The 21,941-nt window shown below is 40.8% G+C and overlaps 4 protein-coding genes and 1 long non-coding RNA gene across 7 annotated transcripts; 4 read left to right on the top strand and 1 right to left on the bottom strand.

The window, feature by feature from the left end:
• The first annotated feature begins 481 nt into the window (after positions 1-481).
• Positions 482-3,086, top strand: acot8 (acyl-CoA thioesterase 8). The gene is made up of 6 exons (XM_067241165.1): positions 482-662; positions 1,143-1,279; positions 1,374-1,599; positions 1,691-1,848; positions 1,992-2,183; positions 2,272-3,086. The coding sequence occupies exons 1-6, from the start codon at positions 499-501 to the stop codon at positions 2,385-2,387; spliced, it is 993 nt and encodes a 330-aa protein (XP_067097266.1). The 5' UTR covers positions 482-498; the 3' UTR covers positions 2,388-3,086.
• Positions 3,087-3,232: 146 nt separating this feature from the next.
• Positions 3,233-6,551, top strand: ift52 (intraflagellar transport 52 homolog (Chlamydomonas)). Of its 2 annotated transcripts, XM_067238663.1 has the most exons (14): positions 3,233-3,269; positions 3,589-3,738; positions 3,822-3,909; positions 4,002-4,131; positions 4,254-4,329; positions 4,442-4,513; positions 4,619-4,745; positions 4,839-4,922; positions 5,072-5,140; positions 5,218-5,372; positions 5,493-5,580; positions 5,863-5,971; positions 6,077-6,222; positions 6,308-6,551. In XM_067238663.1, exons 2-14 carry the CDS (start codon positions 3,620-3,622, stop codon positions 6,350-6,352), a joined length of 1,308 nt encoding a protein of 435 aa, XP_067094764.1. In that variant the 5' UTR covers positions 3,233-3,269; positions 3,589-3,619; the 3' UTR covers positions 6,353-6,551. The 2 variants fall into 2 exon arrangements, with proteins under 2 accessions (XP_067094764.1, XP_067094773.1); XM_067238672.1 differs by lacking the exons at positions 3,233-3,269; positions 3,589-3,738; positions 3,822-3,909 and having other exon boundaries at positions 4,069-4,131; positions 4,444-4,513.
• Positions 6,552-6,578: 27 nt separating this feature from the next.
• LOC136944781 (uncharacterized) lies at positions 6,579-6,829 on the bottom strand. The gene is made up of 2 exons (XR_010876789.1): positions 6,763-6,829; positions 6,579-6,660 (listed from the first exon to the last, which is right to left on the bottom strand). It is a non-coding gene; the product is annotated as an uncharacterized lncRNA (long non-coding RNA).
• Positions 6,830-7,841: 1,012 nt separating this feature from the next.
• mybl2b (v-myb avian myeloblastosis viral oncogene homolog-like 2b) lies at positions 7,842-12,703 on the top strand. The gene is made up of 15 exons (XM_067241518.1): positions 7,842-8,056; positions 8,724-8,820; positions 8,906-8,977; positions 9,066-9,158; positions 9,257-9,477; positions 9,673-9,805; positions 9,889-9,948; positions 10,115-10,324; positions 10,466-10,738; positions 10,817-10,959; positions 11,073-11,172; positions 11,280-11,390; positions 11,564-11,680; positions 11,778-11,906; positions 11,997-12,703. The coding sequence occupies exons 1-15, from the start codon at positions 8,037-8,039 to the stop codon at positions 12,123-12,125; spliced, it is 1,908 nt and encodes a 635-aa protein (XP_067097619.1). The 5' UTR covers positions 7,842-8,036; the 3' UTR covers positions 12,126-12,703.
• A 754-nt stretch (positions 12,704-13,457) lies between these two features.
• Positions 13,458-19,866, top strand: rpn2 (ribophorin II). 2 transcript variants are annotated; one of them, XM_067242487.1, is made up of 18 exons: positions 13,458-13,511; positions 13,988-14,175; positions 14,332-14,427; positions 14,593-14,768; positions 14,889-14,964; positions 15,132-15,266; positions 15,403-15,579; positions 15,690-15,808; positions 15,898-16,003; positions 16,416-16,507; positions 16,593-16,707; positions 16,813-17,007; positions 17,102-17,188; positions 17,285-17,380; positions 17,703-17,778; positions 17,899-18,028; positions 18,705-18,799; positions 19,303-19,866. In XM_067242487.1, exons 1-17 carry the CDS (start codon positions 13,499-13,501, stop codon positions 18,754-18,756), a joined length of 1,929 nt encoding a protein of 642 aa, XP_067098588.1. In that variant the 5' UTR covers positions 13,458-13,498; the 3' UTR covers positions 18,757-18,799; positions 19,303-19,866. The 2 variants fall into 2 exon arrangements, with proteins under 2 accessions (XP_067098588.1, XP_067098589.1); XM_067242488.1 differs by lacking the exon at positions 18,705-18,799.
• Positions 19,867-21,941: the final 2,075 nt, after the last annotated feature.

Raw genomic sequence — 21,941 nt, 5'->3', positions numbered from 1 at the left:
TGGTACCCAAGAGGGAATGCTCGGGAAAACCCATTGGAAGTGCGCGCTCCTCTCTGCATTGGTGGTGTGCATTCAAAAGCGCGCTCACGAATCGTGTCGATGTATTGCGGACAGAGATGCTTCATATTTAGCGATAGTAGCTCTGTTAAGGCTGTAGGTTGGCTCTATGTCGCCCGTGGTTAATTGTTTGTTGAATACAAATTCCTAATTTTTCAATCAAGACATTTTCTTCGTTGACAAATCCCCATCAAACCACAAGGTTGATGGGAATTTGATTTATCAGTTCCCGACCCAGTACAAAACGTTAATGACAGGCATCCTATTTCCCTTAAACCATTTTTGCCAATTAACCATGGAAGTAGTGATCGTCTTTCCAAGCACATTCAACTCACACTCCTGAACAGTAGGTGGCGATGATGCACCCCTTAGTTGAAATCTGACAACATTTCAACATTCAGAAGACGAAGTAGTCCGAAAAGAAAGTCACTGACTTTAAACATGGCTACGGACACAGAAAGCAAAGATTCAAGAAGTGATACAATTGCGACTAATATTGAAAATAGTATGATTGTTTATGATGATGACAAAGTAACGCAAGATCTCAGAAGTGTGTTGGTCACTAGTGTTTTAAATTTGGAAAAGCTTGACACAGACCTTTACAGGTGCGTAAAATAGCTAGCCAGCTAGGCTACCCACCTGTCAAGACTTAAGTAATAATACAGTAATACTAATAGCAAAGAGTAAAAAATAAGTCTTGTTTCTTTCACTAATAGTAGGTCGCTAGAGCCAGAGCCTTTTCTCTCTATGGCTCTGGCTAGAGCTAGCTTATTGACGTAGGTAGCTAGTATAGCTACCCAAAACCCTATGGCTATGCATTTCACTAGTTTTTCATAATGCTTTCATTGGGTTATCTTTGTTCAGTTTACAACCTGGAAACGATGTGGAAATACTGTGCGCATTTTTTGCTGTTAAATTAACTAGCTAGCTAACACTAGAGACACAATTAAGATAGCTCAGTAGATGTAGTTCAAGGCACAACACTACTACACATCGTTACAGTAACAGGGTAGTTAAAGCATTTCATTCTGATACACTAAGTATAAAATGTAATTAAGTCAACAACATGTGGGTATTATCTGCAGAGGAAAGCACCATTGGGTACCCCGCACCCAGCGTCTATTTGGGGGACAGATTATTGGTCAAGCACTTGTGGCTGCTGCTGAATCTGTCAGTGAAAATGTCTTTGCACATTCCCTTCACTGCTACTTTGTACGAGCAGGTGAGGTTACACCCTCGATTACAGCCAATTTGAGCTCCCAACAATCATAAAGTAATTAGTAATACTGATCTGTAATTGTCTCGTGATTTTGCAGGAGACCCTAAGGTTCCGGTGTTGTACCAGGTAGATCGTACACGAGATGGTCGAAGTTTCTCTGTGCGATCAGTGAGGGCAATCCAGCATGGGCAACCTATTTTGATCTGCCAGGCCTCTTTTCACATGCAGCAGCCTAGTCCCGTAGAACACCAGTTTACCATGCCCACCGTTCCCCAGCCTGAAGAGTTGCTCACAGTGGAGGAACTCATTCAGCATTACCTCAGGTAATGTATCGTACTATCCACAAAGCCAGAGCTTTCTATATTTTTTTTCATGAATTGACCAAAAATAACAGAGCTGCATGGTATTTTACAGTAATCCAGACCTGGCTGAGAATGCAAAACAAGGACTCAACAAACTATTGGCTGATGAGGTCCCAATTGAAATAAAACCTGTCAACCCACCAGGCTTTTACAAACGTTTAGCCATGGAACCAAAGAAGCTGTTCTGGGTGCGGGCAAGAGGACATATTGGTAAAATGGAGTTGGTGTTTGTGTGCACTGTGCATGCTGAATTAAATGTGAGATGCTGTCACCAAGCATCATGCAAGGGAAACTGAAGGAGGTTTGGCTGACTTAATGAACACTGGACTCATATTGTTCATATTTTTCTCTAGGTAAAGGCGACATGAAGCTGCACTGCTGTGTTGCTGCATATGTATCAGACTACTCTTTTCTGGGCACCGCACTGATGCCTTACCCACAACACAAGGCCCAGTTCTCTGCCTCTCTGGACCATGCCATGTGGTTCCATAGCACTTTCCGGGCAGATGAGTGGATGTTGTATGAGTGTGAGAGTCCATGGGCAGGTGGGCTTACAGTTTCCGTCAAAATCTGTCCATTACTAAACTTTTCTTTCACAGATTGTCCTATAATAGAATGTGTTTTATCCTACAGGGGGCAGCAGAGGACTAGTTCAGGGACGTCTGTGGAGGAGAGATGGGGTGTTGGCTGCCTCCTGTGCACAGGAAGGGGTTCTACGAGTACAATCAGCTCCACAGAGTCAACTCTGAGAGTTTTTAAGACAAGAACATTTTAATTGTAGATAATATTTATGCATTTCATCTTGGTAAAGTGATGTAATTTATAATAATTGAATAATTATTGTTTTTTGGGACTCATTTTGACTGGGCACGGTAGTCACGCCAGTGATACCTGATGTATCGTTCATGAGATTAGCCTACGTAATTGGGTATATTGTAAGAGCTCTTCCATAGCAAAATCCAGTAATCTTCAGACAAACACTGGTCCTTATTTTATTTTGCTGTCATTATTGAGTCTACTGTATATGACATATGTCATTCTATTGTGTCTGAATTCTAATCCAGTAGGATTATCAGTAAATGACCAAATCCTTAGCAGTTAGGGCAGCACCTGATTATAATGAAACATACATTTAGTCATTTAGCAGACGCTCTTATCCAGAGCGACTTACAGTAAGTACAGGGACATTCCCCCTGAGGCAAGCTGGGTGAACTGTCTTGCCCAAGGACATAACATCATTTGGCACGGCGGGGAATTGAACTGGCAACTTTCAGATTACTATCTTAACCGCTCAGCCACCTGACACCCTTACATACTGCCTAGTACATTTTCCACAAACGCCATCATTTGAGGGGTGCTTCAGGTTCTTTATACATAACTTTGTTCATCCATTATTTGCACTTGATTCTTTGTGTAAAATACAAAATTAAAATACACTGGACTATTAATTGTTGTTGATTTGTCCTTATTAATAGTAGTTTACGTCTTTTAAGTCCTTCAAATGTGTAGGCTGAACAAGGGCGTAGAGTCTGTATTCGGACAAGGCAGTTTCTACCGTTGCTATGGGAGAGATGTGTATACCCACAATGCACCCCAATGAGCTAGTGAACAGAAGCTAAGAATCTTCATAGGTAATTTAGTTTAGCTAGATAGTGCTTTTTAAGCAAAACTAATGTATAACAATATCTGATAGTCTAAGAAAATCTAAATTTCGACGCAAGACAACTGATATTAGCTATATCTTGTCCATGTTGCATCAAGTAGCATTAATTGTATAGGCCAAATGTTCGCTGGCTAGATATACTAGCTAGTTAGCCTAGCCTAGCTACACTAGTCTACTTATACTGTAGTTAGTTACATCAGTAGTAGTTAGTTACAGAAAACCACGTAAAGTTCATTGACAACATAGGAATGTGCTGCTGTACAGTTATAGCCTTGTCTGTTTTCCAGGTTTAAATGTGCTTAAACAAATAAAGCGTAAATGGAGAGTGAGCAGCGCAACAGTGTTGTTTTCAATGCATCCAAGAGAGAGTTGTTCACCATCAACAATGGATACAAGTCAGTGCAGAAGCGTCTGAGGGCACAGTGGAAGATTCATAGGTAGGCACCATGTCCCTATTATATTGTTACGATGGTGTGCTGCTTTTAAATTCGTTAAGCATTTTCCCCTTTATCATGTTAAGTATAAAGGAGGAGTTGTCTTTGGAGAAATTAAATGGTGTGAAGTTGTGGATCACGGCAGGACCAAGGGAAAAGTTCACAGCTTCTGAGGTAGGCTAGGGCTAACCCTATACCTGTTCCACTTAAACCATCAGTACAGTTATATTTCTCGTATGAGACACTGTATATTGATATAATTTCAGTTGGAGGTTCTTAAGCAATTCTTAGATGGAGGAGGAGATGTTCTTGTGATGCTTGGTGAAGGGGGGGAGATGAAGTATGACACTAATATTAACTTCCTGCTCGAAGAATTCGGGATATTGGTCAACAATGGTGCGTATAGTATACTATATGAAGTGAAACTGTTATTTATCGTAATACTCACTTCTTAATATTGTTTTTATTGAGGGTTGTTACAGCTGTATAATTTAATATTTCCTTTATAAATAATGCAGATGCTGTGGTAAGAAATGTATATTACAAGTATTTCCACCCAAAAGAAGCACTTGTGTCCAATGGTGTGCTTAACAGGTTAGTTACAACTAGCTATTGATAATCTCGATGAAATACTAGGTTGTGTAACCAGTCACTTACAAAATATGGATGGATGTTTTCAGCCTCTCTGTAACTATGTTTTCTTTAGAGAGATCAGTCGGGCTGCAGGCAAGGTGGTAACTGGAATCATTGATGATGAAAGTGCTGGTAACAATGCACAGTAAGATCCCCCCTTATATATGATCATGCTCAAGGATCTATTCTGTTTGGGTTCAACTAATTCTACCCATTACACCCTTATAATAGTATTTGTGTCCTTGTACAGGGCTCTGACTTTTGTGTACCCATACGGCGCTACCCTGGCCGTGATGAAGCCTGCTGTGGCTGTTCTCTCCACAGGCTCTGTGTGCTTTCCTCTCAACAGGCCTGTCCTGGCCTTCCATCAGGTCAAAGTGAGGACACAATCCAATTTGTCTTTCACTTCTGAACAGTATGACTATACATTATTGTACATTAATATTACAAATGTTTCTTTCATTATGAAGGAGGCGGGCAAGTTGGCAGTGCTGGGGTCCTGCCACATGTTCAGTGACCAGTACCTGGATAAGGAGGAGAATAGTAAAATAATGGTTAGTGCTGGTTAAGAAACATAGGAGTGCACACGTATAGATTAAAACTGGGATCCTTTTGAGGCTGATAAAACCTGAAATGTATCTGCTTTGCTCTATGCAAGTCGTTAGTATTATTTTTAATTCACAATACTTTTTGCATCATACAGGATGTGGTGTTCCAGTGGCTCATGACTGACAACATTCAACTGAACCAGATAGATGCAGAGGACCCTGAGGTAAGCAGGCACATGTTTGGAACAGCAGTTTTACTATTTCAATTTCAATTAAACAGACCCTACTTTGGTTTGTCTAGATTACAGATTACACCATGCTACCAGACACTGGCTGCCTGTCAGAGAGACTCAGAGTGTGCTTGCAAGAGGGAGACGAAAACCCCAGAGACTTCACCTCCCTCTTCGATATGTCACTGCTCAAGTTATCCACAAACACTTTGCCCCAAGTAATTGGGTGAGAGACATTCACATACCCCTTTATGTGTTGGAGAGAATAAACCCAGTTTCATTCCATGTTTTCGAAACCAAACTAGTGAGTTGCTGACATGTTCTCATGTGCTTTTCATCCCTGCAGTTCTTACAAGCAGCTGAATGTGAAACACGAGCCACTCCAGTTAATTCAGCCTCAGTTTGAGACTCCTCTTCCCCAGCTGCAGCCTGCTGTAAGTTGTACCTCTGCATCCTAGGCTTCATTCCTAAATGAAAAAAACATGGGAGTAAATGTACAAAAAGGGGATGTATCAGTGGTGTGTCATAAACAGGATGCATGTCTTTTTCATATGCTGGCTGTCCACACATTCTTTTGCGATTCAGTCTGTTTACAGCCTAATTTGTTTGTGCAAGTATTCATCTCTCTACACCTCTTCCTAAGTGATTTTAGATGTTCTTTTGAAACACTTGTGACTTGTTGATCTTTGTGTGCACATATTGGTGTCATTGAGCAGGTTTTCCCACCTGCATTCAGAGACCTTCCACCTCCAATGCTTGACTTGTTTGACCTTGATGAAACATTCTCCTCTGAGAAAGTGCGTTTGGCACAGCTCTCAAATAAATGTAAGTGTTTGACTATCTTCCATCACATTTCTCTAACATGTTGTATTTGTCACAACACTTGGGTGAAAAAGTAGCCATGTTAATAGATGTGTAATGTTCCCTTAGGCACAGATGATGACCTAGAGTTCTATGTGCGAAAATGTGGAGACATCCTGGGTGTGGCTGCAAAGTTGGACAAAGACCAGAGAGATGCCAAACATATTTTGGAGCACATCTTTTTCCAAGTTGTGGAGTTCAAGAAACTAAATCAGGCAAGTTAAACCAACCAACATACAAAACGTATGGTTGGTTTTACCAAGTTAAATTGTTTTAAAAATGGTTGTCCTTTCTTTCCAGGAACATGATATTGACACAACAGAAACAAGATTCTCCCCATTTTGATTGACCACTTCAAGTCCGTTTTGTACAATGTATTTATTTCTATATTTGTATTTAAATCATTCCATTGAACTCGTCATATGACAGTTTTGTTTGCATTCAACTTGTTTAAGACTACCATCTTTACGTAACGCCTTTCACATCTTTGTAAAGTGTTGTCATAACAAATGTAGAAATTTGTAATAAAAGTATGATTATATTCTGAAAATATTTGACATTATTTTTCACAGTAAAAAAAAATACTTTATTTGTCAAGTTATTTAAATGTTAAAACACAGTTCAGAGTGGTGGTCTTCTGGCTTGTCCCATGTCTGCAAAAGTGAAATAAAAACAGTTTTGAAAGCCAATGGCAAAGCCCCAAAAGGGAGATATAAAAAGGGTACTAGAGACAAAACTCCATTTGAGAACCATACCTTAGTTATTCCTGCAGTCACATATCCGTTTTTTCTTTATTATCCACACAAGCAGGGCTGGATGTTTGTTTCTGCCAGCCATCCTCAGCTACTGGTGCAGACCCACAAGATGTCTGGCTGGAACCCACAGAGTCCTCACTCCATGACTTCTGATACTCATCTGTGCCATTAATGTGCTGTGATGTGCCAGACCATATCAGGGAGGGAAGTTCAGCAAGAGAGGTGGAAGCAGAGCCAGACATATACTTGGGACTCCAGGTGGATTCCAGTGTGCTAGACCCCAAGGTGAGTTGGGGGTTGTTGATGTCCGTTTTGATAAAAGAAAACTCCCAGGATACATGTGAAGCTGTGGAGCCAACACACAATTTGTCAGGTGAACTTGTTTTTTGGAGGAACATACAGGGAGTAGAGGACTGTGCAGGTGTCCTTATCGGGGTTCGAGTTAACTCCACCGACATTGTGTTCATGTTGGGTGCCTGAGAGGGTGACATAGTATTGAATGGATCACGGATGGTAGATAATGACGGTTTGGTCTCAGAGTATTCACAAACGATTTCATGGGAAGGTATGGATACTGAACCCTCCAGTGATAGATCATACACAGATGAACTTTGATTAACACAGAAACCTCGGTCAAGTTCAGATGGCGATGCCAACTGAAAGCTGGATATATCTGTGAAGTAAAAAACAAACAAAAAACATTAAACCCCATCATCGAGTAGTATCGTAGTTGCTACAGCACAGTTTCTTACCAGCACTGACTAACTCCCTGTCCATATTTTCTGTGATTAGTTATTTCAATTGACACAGCTTGTTTATGGAGCTTGCTAATGATCTCACCTGTCAATAGGCGGAGTTGCCAATTAAATTACTCCTGATGTGAAGCATAGTTGAGGAGGAGCAACATATTTTCGGAATGGAATTTAGCCAGGCTGCCGCTGCTTACGCACTCTTACGTCATCACAGGACTCACTGCGAGACTGTGAGAAGAGAAGCGCGCGAGATAGAAACTTGAGCGGGGACTTGTCTTAACAACAACGCAAGCTCCAGTCCAGATAGACAGAAGCTGGTTTGTAGTATCTTAAGCGCATGCATGGGGGATTTTTATCCAACCAGTAAGATAAGAAACGTACTATTGGCAGTTGTGTTGTATTGAAGTTACATGCCAGGGGAAATATTTGTCATATTAATTTAGTATTCAACTAGATAGATTGCAAACGGTATCATCATCGACTCTCCCAGGTAAAAAACTGTATCACAGACCAGGGAGGGAAATGTCTTGGTGGTCGCGCGGGTAAGTTGCTAATCATGCCTTACGCTCTTTATTCATCATCTACTAATTTGATTGTATTTATACAGTGGTCGGTGGCTAGATATTATGTTTAGTCTCTGCCGGCAGCATTTATTTAACTCGAGTATTGGCTGGTTAGCTTGCTGGCTACATGTCTCAAGACTGCCGCCTTTTTAGCAAAGCTGTTGACTTGTAAAACTCAACTAGATGGCTTCTAATGTTGAATTTATTTTTATTTTAGATAGATAGTAAGCATAGTTCCATGTGCATATTGTCTGCAAAGCTAGCAAAATAATATAACCATTTAATAATAAGCCCACTTTGCATGGTTAGCCGGTTGAATAGCTCTAAACTAGCTAATACTAGCTCAGCTTGAATGTAGTGACAAGCCCTACTCGTCAAAATCCAGTTTTTCGTGCAGTCTAGGCAATCTAATTGTGTTATAATTGTACATTGCTGTATCATACACACAGGTACAACATTTAATTGCCTAAATGCAAATACAACTTAAGCCAAGTACTTTCCAAGTATTTTTCTTGTGATTTTTAATAATAGTCATGTATTTATTTAGCAGCCTCTTTATCTAAAGCTACATATCGAGGGGGAATCGAATCTGCGTCTTGTTCTGCACTCAACTGCTCTCCACTAAACCTGTTCATCTTCTCAACAGTGATGATGGGGAGGAAGCTATGTGTCAGGATACAGACTCTGATGTGGCAGAACAGAGAGACTATGGGAAAGTGAAGGTGAAATGGACACAGGAGGAGGTGAGTTTCAATAACATTTGCAATAGTTATTAGTTGTCAGCAATCCACTAGCCAAACATTAAAATGTCTCTTGTGTTGTGCTCAGGATGATAATCTGAAAGCTTTAGTTCAAAGCCGGGGTCCAAATGACTGGAAATATATAGCCAGCTTTTTACCGGTGAGTTCCTTTAGTCCTTTTCTGCAATATCCTTTCAGTATTAAATTGCAGCTGTTTTTCGTTAAAAAGCATATGTACTCCTTTTCAGAATCGCACAGAACATCAGTGTCAGCTCCGCTGGTTCAAAGTTCTGGATCCAGATCTGGTCAAAGGGCCTTGGACCAAAGAAGAGGATGACAAGGTGCTTTCCATTTGACCCATTATTTGTGCTCGCATCTATCTAGTCAGTTTACCCAGTTATCCAGATGCATTATAAACCTTCTGAATACTTCCACACAGGTCATCGAACTAGTGAACATGTACGGGAACAAGCAGTGGGCTATAGTGGCCAAACATCTTAAGGGCAGGCTAGGGAAACAGTGCAGAGAGCGCTGGCACAACCACCTCAACCCTGACGTGAAGAAGTCCTCTTGGACAGCCGAGGAAGACCTCATCATCTACAAGGCCCACTGCACACTGGGGAACCGCTGGGCTGAGATAGCCAAGCTGCTTCCAGGAAGGTAGATGCTTTTACTGGTGCTGGAGTATCACTCAAAATCTGTTATCTTTTTTTGTTGTTGTTGGTGTAATTAGAATGGGGCTTGGGTTACTGATACATGTATATGTTTGATGAATATACTTTGGTCCTATATTGTTGCAACCCCAGACATATGACATTCAGCTATAATGTAAAAAATGAACACATATCTCTACAGAACCGATAATGCTGTGAAGAACCACTGGAACTCTACCATCAAGCGCAAAGTGGAGATGGGCTTCTATTCTGGGGTTGTGTGTCATCCTAAGGAACATGAAGAGTTTATTGCTTGTACCAGTAAAGACATACAGGTAAGTCTATATTGCATGCATGTTGTCCTCAACAAACATAATCTGCAATTGTTGTCAAGTTTTTTAATGCAAGCTATATACAGATGGAGCACAGCAGTGATGGGTGCATGGACAGGGACTCAGGTCAAGAAACTACACTGCAGGTGAGAAGGCAAACAGTCAGTGTGGTCATAGTTGGGGTGTAATGTATCCTGTGTGGCATTTAATGTTATATGATGGGCATTTGGGTCCAACATTTCAGTAAGGGCCTTACGTTTGTTGACCTACACATTTCCAAATGGATTTTCATGTTTTTGTCACCTCCGACAGGAGACTTCTGACTCAGCTGCTGTAACAGATACGCCAAGAGAAGCAGGTTCCCTCAGGATTTTTTCTCCCCAGCAGTCAAAGGATGGAGGTGGCCCCAAAAGTGACCCCGATTCCACGGGAGAGATGAATACCACCTGGGTGGTGGATAGTTCAGGCTTCCTCTCTCCTACAGGCCCTGCCTTAAAGGAGGTCATGGATATGCTGGATGGGGTAAGAACACTGAATAAGATAATTCTTCAGCCTATAGGAAAGTAAATTGAATGTCATTTTACTTTGCATGTGGTACTTTCATACAGGTATTTGCAGACCCTCCATGATATTAAATAGTCAATGTTTTCTGCTTCTCGTCAGGACCCGGATGTGTGGTGTAACCTGGCAGCCTTTGATCTCGCTGAGGAAAGTCAGAGCCCAGAGAGACACCAGTTCCGTTTGGAAGGTAGTGCGCTTCAAGAGTTAAGTAAGGGAAATCGTGGAGAACTGATCCCGATCTCGCCTGGTGGTGTGACACCCCCCTCCATACTGACCCGCCGAAGTCGCCGTCGCATCGCCCTGTCTCCTGACTCCACTAACTCCATGACTCCCAAAAACACACCGGTCAAAATCCTTCCCTTCTCTCCCTCACAGGTAACAGTTCTTAAAATACACTATAGAATACAGTGTTGTGAATTTATTTTCTTCATTATCTAAAGACTGCATTTCTAGTTCTTCAACATGTGGACCAAGCAAGACACTTTTGACCTGGAGAATCCCTCACTCACGTCCACGCCAGTATGCAGTCAGAAGGCCACGGTTACAACACCATTGCACCGTGACAAGACTCCACTTACCCAGAAAGAGAACTCTGTGTATGTGTTCTTATTTGACCCATTAGTCCTCAAATTCCTCCATTTTATTATTGTGAACAATCTGTTTTTCTGTTATTTTTCCTATGTATTTTATATAAATATTTTTGTACCAGGTTTGTCACACCGAACCATAAGTCTGATCTATACACTACTCCTCGAACTCCAACACCATTCAAAAATGCCATGGAGAAATTTGGTCCGTTGCAGCCTTTGGTAGGTCCCTCTATACCATTGCCAGGATATCTGGAGGGTTAGAACATTTGAATGTGATATGTACACCTTCCTTCTAATGGTGTTTTTCTTTCTAATCATGTCCATAGCCCCAAACTCCTAATTTAGAAGAGGATTTGAAGGAGGTCCTTCTCAGAGAGGCTGGTATCACACTGACTGTGGTGGGTGACACTCCCCCTGAGCAGAGACGGAAACAGGTGGTGAGTGACAACAGAAGTCCCCATCTAAATCAGGAGCATTATTTCTTTGTTTCGGATTGTAATTTAGGAGAATGCAAGATCATTGGCAACACTTAACTTTTAGCAACACTTAGCCATAACTTAACTTTTAGGGAATTCAATGTGATTGCTGTAACACAGTTTCTCATATTCAGCATCGACCTCCAATGAAGAAAGTGCGCAAATCCCTTGCCCTTGATGTCATTGGCTGCAATGAGACTCTCCCTGCCAGACACAAGTCCATACTGTTTGAGGCTAAACCCTGTGTTAAGGTACATAACGCAAATTACATCTGTACTTTATGCTACTAGTACTAGTATTTGTTATGCATGTTGATTTTGTGTCTCTTTTTTGTTGTTGTTTTTACAGGCAGAGTCCCTCTCGGACTCTCTAAACTCTTCATCGTTCTGTAGTAAGAGAGAGGAGAACGTCTTGGACCAGGGCTTCATTGTGGGTCCCTCTGAGAGCATGCATCCCAGTCCATCTCCGCCAACCCCAGTAAGCGTCAAGAGCCAATAAAGTGCCTTCTGCATTCGGATAGACATTTAGTATGCAGGATTTCATTGTGATACGTTCTTTTTTTTTCAGATGTCTCAGGCGTGGGAGGCTGTTGTTTGTGGACGAACTAAAGACCAGATTATAATGACAGAGAAAGCAAGACGCTATCTTAGCTCACTAAAGTCCCATGCACCTAACAGAGCCCTCATCTTATCCTGAGCCGATGGTCACTACTCTACACTACTGTAATGTTTCTGTTGTCTTAGAATGTGTTATAATCTTCACTTTAAAAAAGTTTTAACATTTTGGATTTGTTAGAAAAAAAGGTTCAAAAATGTACATAAATGTAGTACAATAGATGCTCAGCTGTGCTTCTGAATGTCTCTAAATGAGGCAACCTTCTCCTGATCCCCTAATATTTAGAACAAAGTGGTTATAGTCAAAATGCGAATGTAAGACTTCACTCTGTTAAAATTTCTAAGGAAATTAGGGGCCATAACAATAAGTCTAACTATTGCTTATGTAGTTGTGTAAGTCTAGCATTTCTTATAAAATGTGTTCTGCGTTAAAGCTTGAAAATATTGTAACAGAGTTTATGTAGTACCACATGATTTAAGTACCTGTTAAACTGATAATGAATGGGACTGAAAAGATAGGGGTTCTCCAATATTGTGTACATATGTTTTATCACTCCTACAAATTATAGATTTAAGATACATTTTGAAATGCTCTATGTATAGCAACAGAATCAGTGACTGCTGGTCATATTTGTATAGTGTGATGTATATAATAATTATGGAGGGTCTGTCTATCAAAACTTAAATATGTATTTAAGTTTTTTTTTTAATTCATGATTGATCAAATGTACAAAAATAAATAATTGTTCTCCATCCTTGTAAGGGTAAGTTATATGAATTAAAAGGACACATTGCTGTACATGCATGATGCAAATGTATTAAACACATAACTTATTGTTTAGTGTAATTTTGTATTTTCTTTGTTTCGTCATACAGCAATCTGGAAATTAATGATTTGTAGGTTGTAGAATCATTAGGTGTGTTCGACTTCATGTAGCGCCGGCGCAGCAGAAGATGTTGGGGACCAATGAGAAACGAACACAGAGTCTGAAAGCGCCATCCCATTTCTGATGACTGAATTTCCGGTAAAGAAGAACCCGGCAATGTTTGAAATAAAATAATTATTTTATATTGGCACCATATTGCGAAGAAAGACTATTAAGCGAATATTTATCGAGTTGAATTGTGTACATATGTCTACATCAACTACAAAGGTGCTCAAAATTTCCTTATTTACCAATGTTGGTTGATGTCATTTCAAAATCGTGGGGAAGGTAAATTAAAACGGTGAGGTTAGACATAACATTATGCCAAACATTTAGAATAGTAAGCATTTTTTTTTCTATCCATCTTGGAGAATGAGAAATGTGTATTAGAATATAATCAGGTTTCCATCATTGAGCAATAATGATAGTTTACGACTCCTTCCACCCCTCCCCTTCAGAAGTAGTCTTACCTATAGAACCCGGAAACAGTCGCCGGTTTTTGGTGACGCTGCATTAGAAACGGCAAGACATGGCACAGCCTCGTAAGTATTTCTGTCTGGTAGGTTTTTAATATGAAATTGATCCGCTTCCAAGGAATGGTTTCTGGCAAGCAAAATTGGTATAATATAATGTACACTTTAAGTGGCAGGACGATAAAAATGCGTTTAAAAAAGACGTGCAGGCAGCGAGCAATGCAATTTAGCTATAAAGCTAGCCAGTCTGCTAGCTCACGCTCACTAGCCTGTCAACCTCTGCTGCTAAAATGCCATAGTTACCCGTTTTTTAGCCAGGTAATATAGAACGTTTATGCACACGTCTGTTTAAAGGTATCGCTTGTAAGTGTACTCGTGTGTACCAAAGGTGTAGCCACTCATGACGTATAGCTTGCTAGTCAAAGTCGGTGAGAAACAAGGCAATTTTCCTCTACCAGACTATTACGTTTAAAAACGACAATTTCGGAGATTAACATGCATTGCCGATAATTTCCTTTCATATGACACTGTTTCTGAATCAACAGGATTGTTCAGCTTGGTCTTTCTTACCCTGGCTCTTGGAGCCCAGGCTCTGACCCCATCCCATTATCTTTCTCGCTCTGATGTGGAGAGACTTCAAGCCCTAATGAGGCAGCCCTTTACGGATCTTGAATCTGCATACTACTCCATTGTGGGTCTTGGTAAACTTGGGTCTTCCATTGCCGATGAAGGTGTAAGTATAAAGAAGGTCGATGTTCTTATGCAGCTACTATTGCAATTGGTCTTCTTGTATACCTTTTGTTTAGTGTGTAATACAATTATCATAAGGATATCAACCTTGTTTTTTGTAGACAGTTGTAAAAAAATTTTTTTAAAATTTTATTTGCAGGATGCCTGCCAGTTCCTGAAGTCCAAGCTTGACCCCACGAGTGTTGATTCCCTCTTCTTTGCTGCCGAGTCCAGTCAGGCTATTTCAGGATGTGAGGTAGCTGCAGATTGAGTTGTTTTTTTAATGCCTTTGAAACCATGTATCTTGTGTAAAAACAATTTGAGCGCTGGACTGCAGTCCCATTTCTCTGTTTTTTTTTCTTCTTATTGAATGCATCCAGTCTCAAAATGTACCTTTTATAATCCTCTCCCCTTATTTCAGATTCCGGTGTCAAACGAGACTCGGGACCTTCTACTAGCAGCAGTCAGTGAAGACTCCAGTGTGACTCAGATCCATCGGGCTGTGAGTGCCATCAGTTCACTGGGGCTGCCTCTTGCCTCACAGGAGGTTGTCAGTGCCCTTGCTGCCAGGATTACGAAGGAGGACAACGTTTTGGCGTGAGTATTTATGCTGAAGGTTGAGTGTTCCCCTCAATCTTTTCAACATGATCACTTGGAATGGCATGTCTATTCATTATGGGAGCTCTATTGGTTTATTTAGTGAAGGTCTCTTGGCAGGATCACACAGGCTCTTCTGACCGCCGCTCGGCTCTCCCAGCAGGCAGAGCTTGGGGGGATCCTGGAGGAGATTGAGGTGAGTTTCAAAATTCCATCAGGTTTGGTTGTTTTTCAGATGCCCTATTTCTCTGTAAAGTAGGCTCTGCAGCTTCAGTGTATATATTTGATTAATTATTACTATTATTATTATTGTATTTGTATTATAGTTGTTGCAAACAGGTTGTGCCTTACTTTCCCTTTCAGGATCTTGCTGCACGCCTGGATGATTTGGGTGGAGTATATCTGCAGTTTGAGGAGGGACTTGAGGCAACTGCCTTGTTTGTGACTGCAGCCTATTCTCTGTCAGACCATGTGGATATGGAGCCCCCTTTGAAGGAGGTACACTATCACGTAGATGTCAGGAATAGGAAAGGGATGGAGATATCGATCTTTGTGATTCAGTAATTGTAAAACAAAACTATGTACCTACCAATGTATTATGCTTTAACACTAATCAAATATAATCTCAACACAGGACCAGGTCATCCAGCTGGTGAACTCTGTTTTTAGCAAGAAGTCCTGGGATTCGCTATCTGAAGCCTTCAGTGTTGCCAGTGCTGCTGTTGCCTTGTCCAACAACCGTTTCCATGTGCCAGTCATTGTCAGTGCCCAAGGGCCTGCCACGGTGTCTCACAGCCAGCCCACCCTCCAGGTACACCACAGATAGTCTGTTCCTAGGCAATTTCTTTTAGTATTATTGTTGTTTTTGCACCCCTATTGAAACCATGTCTGTAACTGACTGTCTTTCTTTTTGATCCATAGCTTCTAGTTACTAATGTGCTTTCCCAGCCCCTGGCCTCAGCCAGTGTGGTGGTGGAGTCTGCTAATGCCCTGGCTTCCAAGAGCGTCATCCTCAGCCAGGCACCTTTCACCTTAAGAGAGTAAGCATTTTCCAGAAGAAAATGTATTTTACGATTTCTGTCCAGTTTTTAAATATGTGCTTTAATAATAATGTGGATCTGATTTTAAGTGGTGTTTTTGAGCTGAACTTCATGGCCAGCCAGCCAGCTAGCGGATATTACCAGTTCACTGTGGCTGTGACTGGGGACAGCAGATTTGTTGCCAATCAAGTTGAGGTAAGCTGGCTTGGCTGGTTTTGTAACCATTTAATAAATTAAATACAAGCTAATTTTGTTTTCGTCTGAGTTGGAGTGGAGTTCTAGCATTAATGAACTGTTCTAACTTTAGCACAGTGAATCATTTGTTTCTTTGGCCTTTGGCTTTTGGGTTAACAAGTCATGATGAAGTCTTGTTCCTGATGAAGACTATTAAACTATTATGTAGCTTTTATCATTTATGTAGCAAATTAGACATAGGAACGTTGGTAGTGCTCTAATGATGACCACAGATGAAGCCAGAAGCAAGAAGCATGTCAGAATTGTAATCACTATAAATGTGACAGTAATCACACCACTTTGTTGGAATTAGCATGTGAATGTCAAACCTGAACTTTTATGTTAAATTCTATCTCTCCTATCTTCTTTTTAGATGAAAGTGAAGGTCTCTACTGAAGTTGCCATCACTAACATGGATTTGTCTGTGGTGGATAAGGACCAGAGCATTGGCACTAAGACAACCAGGTCAGTCTCCAGGCTGTTTCCCCTGAGGACCATTTGTGTCCCAAACACCAAAATAGATTGCTCAATGTCTGTTTTTCTCTTCCAGGGTGGAATACCCCTTCAAGGCCAAGACCTCCTTTACCGCTGATGGCCACCAGAACTTTGCCATGTCCTTCCAGTTAGTGGATGTCAACACTGGAGTTGAGCTCACCCCCCACCAGGTTTGTAGTTATCCTACTTCATCTTCATTTCCAGTATAATAGAACAATTCTGTTACCTTACCTTCCAGATTGGAGTCAGTAGTTTTCTTTCTCTTGACTCATCAGACATTTGTCAGGCTGCACAATCCGAAAACAGGCCAAGAGGTTGTGTTTGTGGCAGAGCCAGACAGTAAGAACCTTTACAAGTTTGAGCTGGACACCGCAGAGAGAAAGTCTGAGTTTGACTCAATGTCTGGAACCTATGCTCTCCACCTCATGGTTGGAGATGCTACTCTGGAGAACCCCATTTTGTGGAGCGTGGTAAGTTTCTGGATCGTAAGGATTAACTATCAAATCATCCAAGTGTTCCTTTGCTTCTGAGCTCAGTATCAATAAAGGTTTCTGTTTTTGTAAGGCGGATGTAGTTCTCAAGTTTCTCGATGAGGAGGCTCCAGCCACCATCCAGTCTAAGACCCTATATGTGCCAAAACCAGATATTCAGGTAAACAAGACGGTCGGTCAGACACTGGTTTTACACAGGTTTTACACGGGAACATCCCATTCTACAGACGTTGATTCATGTTCTTCTGTGCTGCAGCATCTGTTCCGTGAACCAGAGAAGAAGCCTCCCACGATGGTGTCCAACACCTTCACCGGCCTGATCCTCTCCCCCTTCCTCCTCCTGCTGGTGCTGGTGAGAGACACCCTCGGTTTACAATCAGTATTCATTTCAGAAATTGTTTTTATTTCATTTTTTTGGATGTCGAGAATAGCTCTTTAAAATGGGACCATGCATTTTCAGTAACAATGCATGTTTTGATTAAAAATAACAAAAGCAATGGTAAGTACAGTACATCTGTTCTTCACAAAGGGCACTTGAAGTGTTAAGTGATGGCCACACTCAGGAAGGCTCAGTTCATGTCAGTGTTTTTCAGTGAAAACCGTTGAGTTTTTATGACATCATGAGGCCTTTCATTTACAAATAGCATTCTCTTGTTCTCATCCTGTCTCTTCAGTGGTTGAAACTAGGGGCCAACATCTCCAACTTCAGCCTATCTCCCAGCTCAGTTCTTTTCCATATTGGCCATGCAGGTTGGTACTGAGGGTGGAGCCCTGCATTTGAAAAGGCACCGTGTGTCACATCATGCTTGTTTCCATGATTCTTAAAAAATTTGCTTTTAACCAGCTCAACAATATGTTGTTGCATTTCAGCCATGCTAGGTCTGATGTATGTCTACTGGACCCACCTCAACATGTTCCAGACTCTGAAGTACTTGGCCATCATCGGCAGTCTCACTTTCTTGGCTGGGAATCGCATGCTGGCCCAAAAAGCAGTAAAGAGGTAAGCCTCCTGTTAGCAGTACCCGACAACCAGATGGTTCCTAGAGAGCTGTTGACTGCAGAGAGGAAAATGCCCCTTTCTGGATGAGGACCGTTGTGATGCTATGGGTGGCCTCTTGGCACTTCATGTCCCTGTGGTTGACTGGTGCCTCCGTCCTCGTGGCACTTCAGAGGGCTCTGCCGGCCCTCAGTTATTCTCCAGGGGCCCATGTCTGCGCTGGGCTGGCAGAGGAGTGGAGACCCTGCTGCAGAGCTCCAGCCTGACGGGCCCTCTAGTGGGTCTTACCAGTCGAATCTGTGTGGGTGAGGAGCTGAGTGGGCGAATCCCTCAAGGCCATCAATTTGAAAAGCTCTTGATAGGCCAGAGGCAGACCTTTCAGTGTGTGTCACTGCCTAAAGACGTCAGGGTGTAATCGCTCAGTTTCACTGTGGAGGTACCCTGCTTGCACTTTCCTGTCTGTTCTACACTGCCTTAGCCTTGTTCTGTACTTTATCACAAGTCAACATGATTATGTTGTGGGTGTGATTATAAGCAACGATGGAATATTCTTGCTTGTAGGTTTTCTTCTTGCTAAATTGTTTACACTTCAGCTAGCCATAGTCTCCTCTAGCTAGTGCCTGTCTCCTTAATCCTCCTTCCTCTCCCTGCTGTATTTCTCTCTTTACTCCTCTTTCAGGATTGCTGCAGAGCAAAGTAGTAGATTGGCAAAATATAGGAGCCTGCGGTAAAGGCCTCTATTCATATACAAAATGGCCAGTCTTCCGGGTTAAAGTAAGGGCTTCCCTATGGTTTGCATCCCAGTGCCTCGCCATTGGCCTGTCTAATGCATGACTGTGTGGTGGTGCTCATTCACAGTGAACTTCCCCATGTGATACCGATTTCAAACCAGCCCCTGTCTCATCTCACCGTCATCTGACCACATATAGTCCACCTTTTACTTTCCTTACCTCCATGTTAGTACTTTAACCTGCTCAGATCAAGGTGGATCATGATACTGGTCATACCGTATCACTGTGTTGTGCATGAAGTGATGTGCCATGCTTGGGCATTTCTCATAATCATCCTTGTTGTTAAACAGTCCATGTGAGTTTGATAGTCTGATTCTAGCATATTTAAACTGAAGATCTGAATCCTCACATGACTCTTATCCACTCTGAGATGATTCATGTATCCAGGATATATGGATGCATTTAATAGGCTTTTGTGTTAACAAATCATTGCTTGCTTTTCTCTGTGTAATGACTGGAAAAAATAACAAGCCTTTTCTTTTGCAGAATTGAAAGTAAATGAAGACAAAACATAAAAGAAGATTGAAGATGCTTAAACATTTGTTTCCAAGAATTGAAGGACACAAAGTCAAAATGGCATATTACGTGAATTCCTTTTTTGTTTATGTGTTATCAGTGTGTCTTAAAATGTCAGAACTGAAGCTCACTGATAAGACATTCTCTCACTGCAGGCTTTAAAGCTATCCATTCTTGCACTTCATCTTGTGATTTTTTTGACAGTGGGCTATGGTCGTTTTTATGGTTTCTTTATGAAATTTGAATGGATTGGGGTTTTTGTACATTCTTGTTTTCTATTTCTGAATGTCTGTCTCACCACTGAAGTTAGCACCCAGTTTTACAACATGTTTAAGTGCATTGAAAGTGTCATTACTGGCATGGTCAACATCAAGAACCTTTCATGGAGCCATATAAGATTAGCTTGTACAAGTACTGAATTAAATGTTTTCCCCTTTGATAAAAACAATTCCATGTGGAGAAGAGAATAACTGATGGGTAATTCCAGAAAATCAGATGTTTTGTAATGAAAGGAAATAAAGAAAATGAGAATTATTCTGTCACTTTCTTGAGTCTAATTCAACTACCATATAAGCATGTGTCTTCATGTCTTTGGATATGAAACAATAGTGCTTGTGAAATAAACACTTTGGGCAAAAAATTTAATTGAAACACATTGACCCGTATAAAATCTCCTTGCTTTATTGTGAAAACATTGCACTTGCATAATGTCTTGAAAACAAGTATTGTAGAATGTGGTAAACTGGATGTGTTGGTTCTTCATAAGCTTATATGTGCTGTAAAGAAACTGTTGAGATGAATGGCAGGGATGCTCAGGGCCCCATGTTCCCACAGACACACCTGCTGTTTATGCCCAGCCCTTGCTGACACAACATAGAAGTCTGTAAAGAGCAAACATGGATTTAGTCTCTTGTATGGCTTATGTCTTTTAAGTCTTATGCATCGAGGTCAAAGTTACCTGGATTTCTTGACATTATGTTGTCCCCTAAAACTCTGTTGTCTTTGAATGGAAGTTAGATCATGTTTGTAGGTTCCCTCATAGATGTCTGATTGACGTTTTACATAGCTTTCTGTGTCCTCTCTGAGTTAAATAGATTAGAATAAATACACATAGTTACACATGTTAACAGCGTATTCCTTGTGATACAAAACTATAGCCAACAAACACTTGTTTAAGATTAGACGACAATGACGTGTGGATGTCTTTTGGACTATTTACCTAAGCCGTTTTCCCATGATTGTCTGAAGAAACTTTCGTGCAGAAATTTGACCCAGGACTTTCCTGTAGCTGTTTGTGAATATGGCATCAGCATGTCTTTCTGACCTGAACAATAGATAGTAATGAGCACATCAGGAACAATGTGATCGAAACCAAAACATTTTTTTATCAGAACTTTTAAATCAGATACTCTGCACAGCTTCTAGTAAGAATTGCAATAGTGAACAAGAAAAGAAAACTGTCTGTGGCACTAACCTTATCTCAGCTTTAGTAAGGGGAGTGTTGTCCTCTTGCTCCTCTGGTATTTGATTTTCTATGGAGGAGGTCATCAGGATGGATGTGTCCCTCTGTCCAAACCTGGCAACATACAGCAAACCAACTATGACAACTATCTGTAAACTATCTATACCAAACTATTTGTTTTCAAATATGCAAAAATATGAAAACCACAATATTCAATCTTTCAGATGCATCTCTGTTTTTTCATGAATTATCAAATGTGTTAATTACAGGGTCTGTTTGTGGTAGTGTCACTTGTAAAACAAATAATCACATGCCAGTATTTCAGATGTATTCAGGTCACATGAATGCCCAGTACCTCATCTCCATAATAATGTTCTGTTTCTTTGTCCGCTAAAGCTGTGATACTGTGCAAATGTTTCACCTTTTAGTGACTAATACAGACAAGTTGACCCTTGTTAGCATAACAAGAGCACAGGGCACATTATGACAAGCAGAGTGACCCATGAGAAATATAATGCATCATATTCATAGACAGTTTGCTGGCAGTGGTGATTTCTTTCTCCCTCATGGTAACAGAGTCTTTGTCAAACACATCTCATGTTCATCAGTCTATTGTTATATGATTATTGCACACAACCATTGCTCATCAAAGACAGAACATTCAATAATTAAAAACAGAGTATAGGGTAACTGTGTAGGCTACAGTTTACAAAAAACGGTGAAAGGTTGACCATTGTTAAAGTATAAACCATACTACTACTTATGCATTCAAAAACCTTGCAGCAATTTGACAAGAAGTTGCAAATAAAACATATATGTTTTGTCTGTTTCATAAAAATATGCAAATGAAAAAAATACTTAGTTAATCAATTATTGTTCTCAGACAGTTGGTCAATTGGCTTTGTGCCTGAATAGTAACTCACAAGGTTGTCATAAGGAATTCCGCAAATTCTACTGATTCACTTCATAGTGATGCAGTTCATAGATGGTTTTTAGATGATTGTTGTAGCTCTATTGACAATCATTTTGACTGGGTTTTTTCACTGTTTCATTTATGTCCTTCAAGAACATAATTTAAGTCATTTTAGATATGTAAATATTAAGGTATTATTGTAGAAGAACATAAAACCATAATTCAAAGGCAACT

The sequence above is a fragment of the Osmerus mordax genome, chromosome 1 (assembly GCF_038355195.1).
Source record: "Osmerus mordax isolate fOsmMor3 chromosome 1, fOsmMor3.pri, whole genome shotgun sequence".
Lineage (NCBI taxonomy): Eukaryota > Metazoa > Chordata > Actinopteri > Osmeriformes > Osmeridae > Osmerus > Osmerus mordax.
The sequence above is the reverse complement of the archived record's forward strand: the minus strand, read 5'-3'. Positions and strand labels throughout refer to the sequence as shown.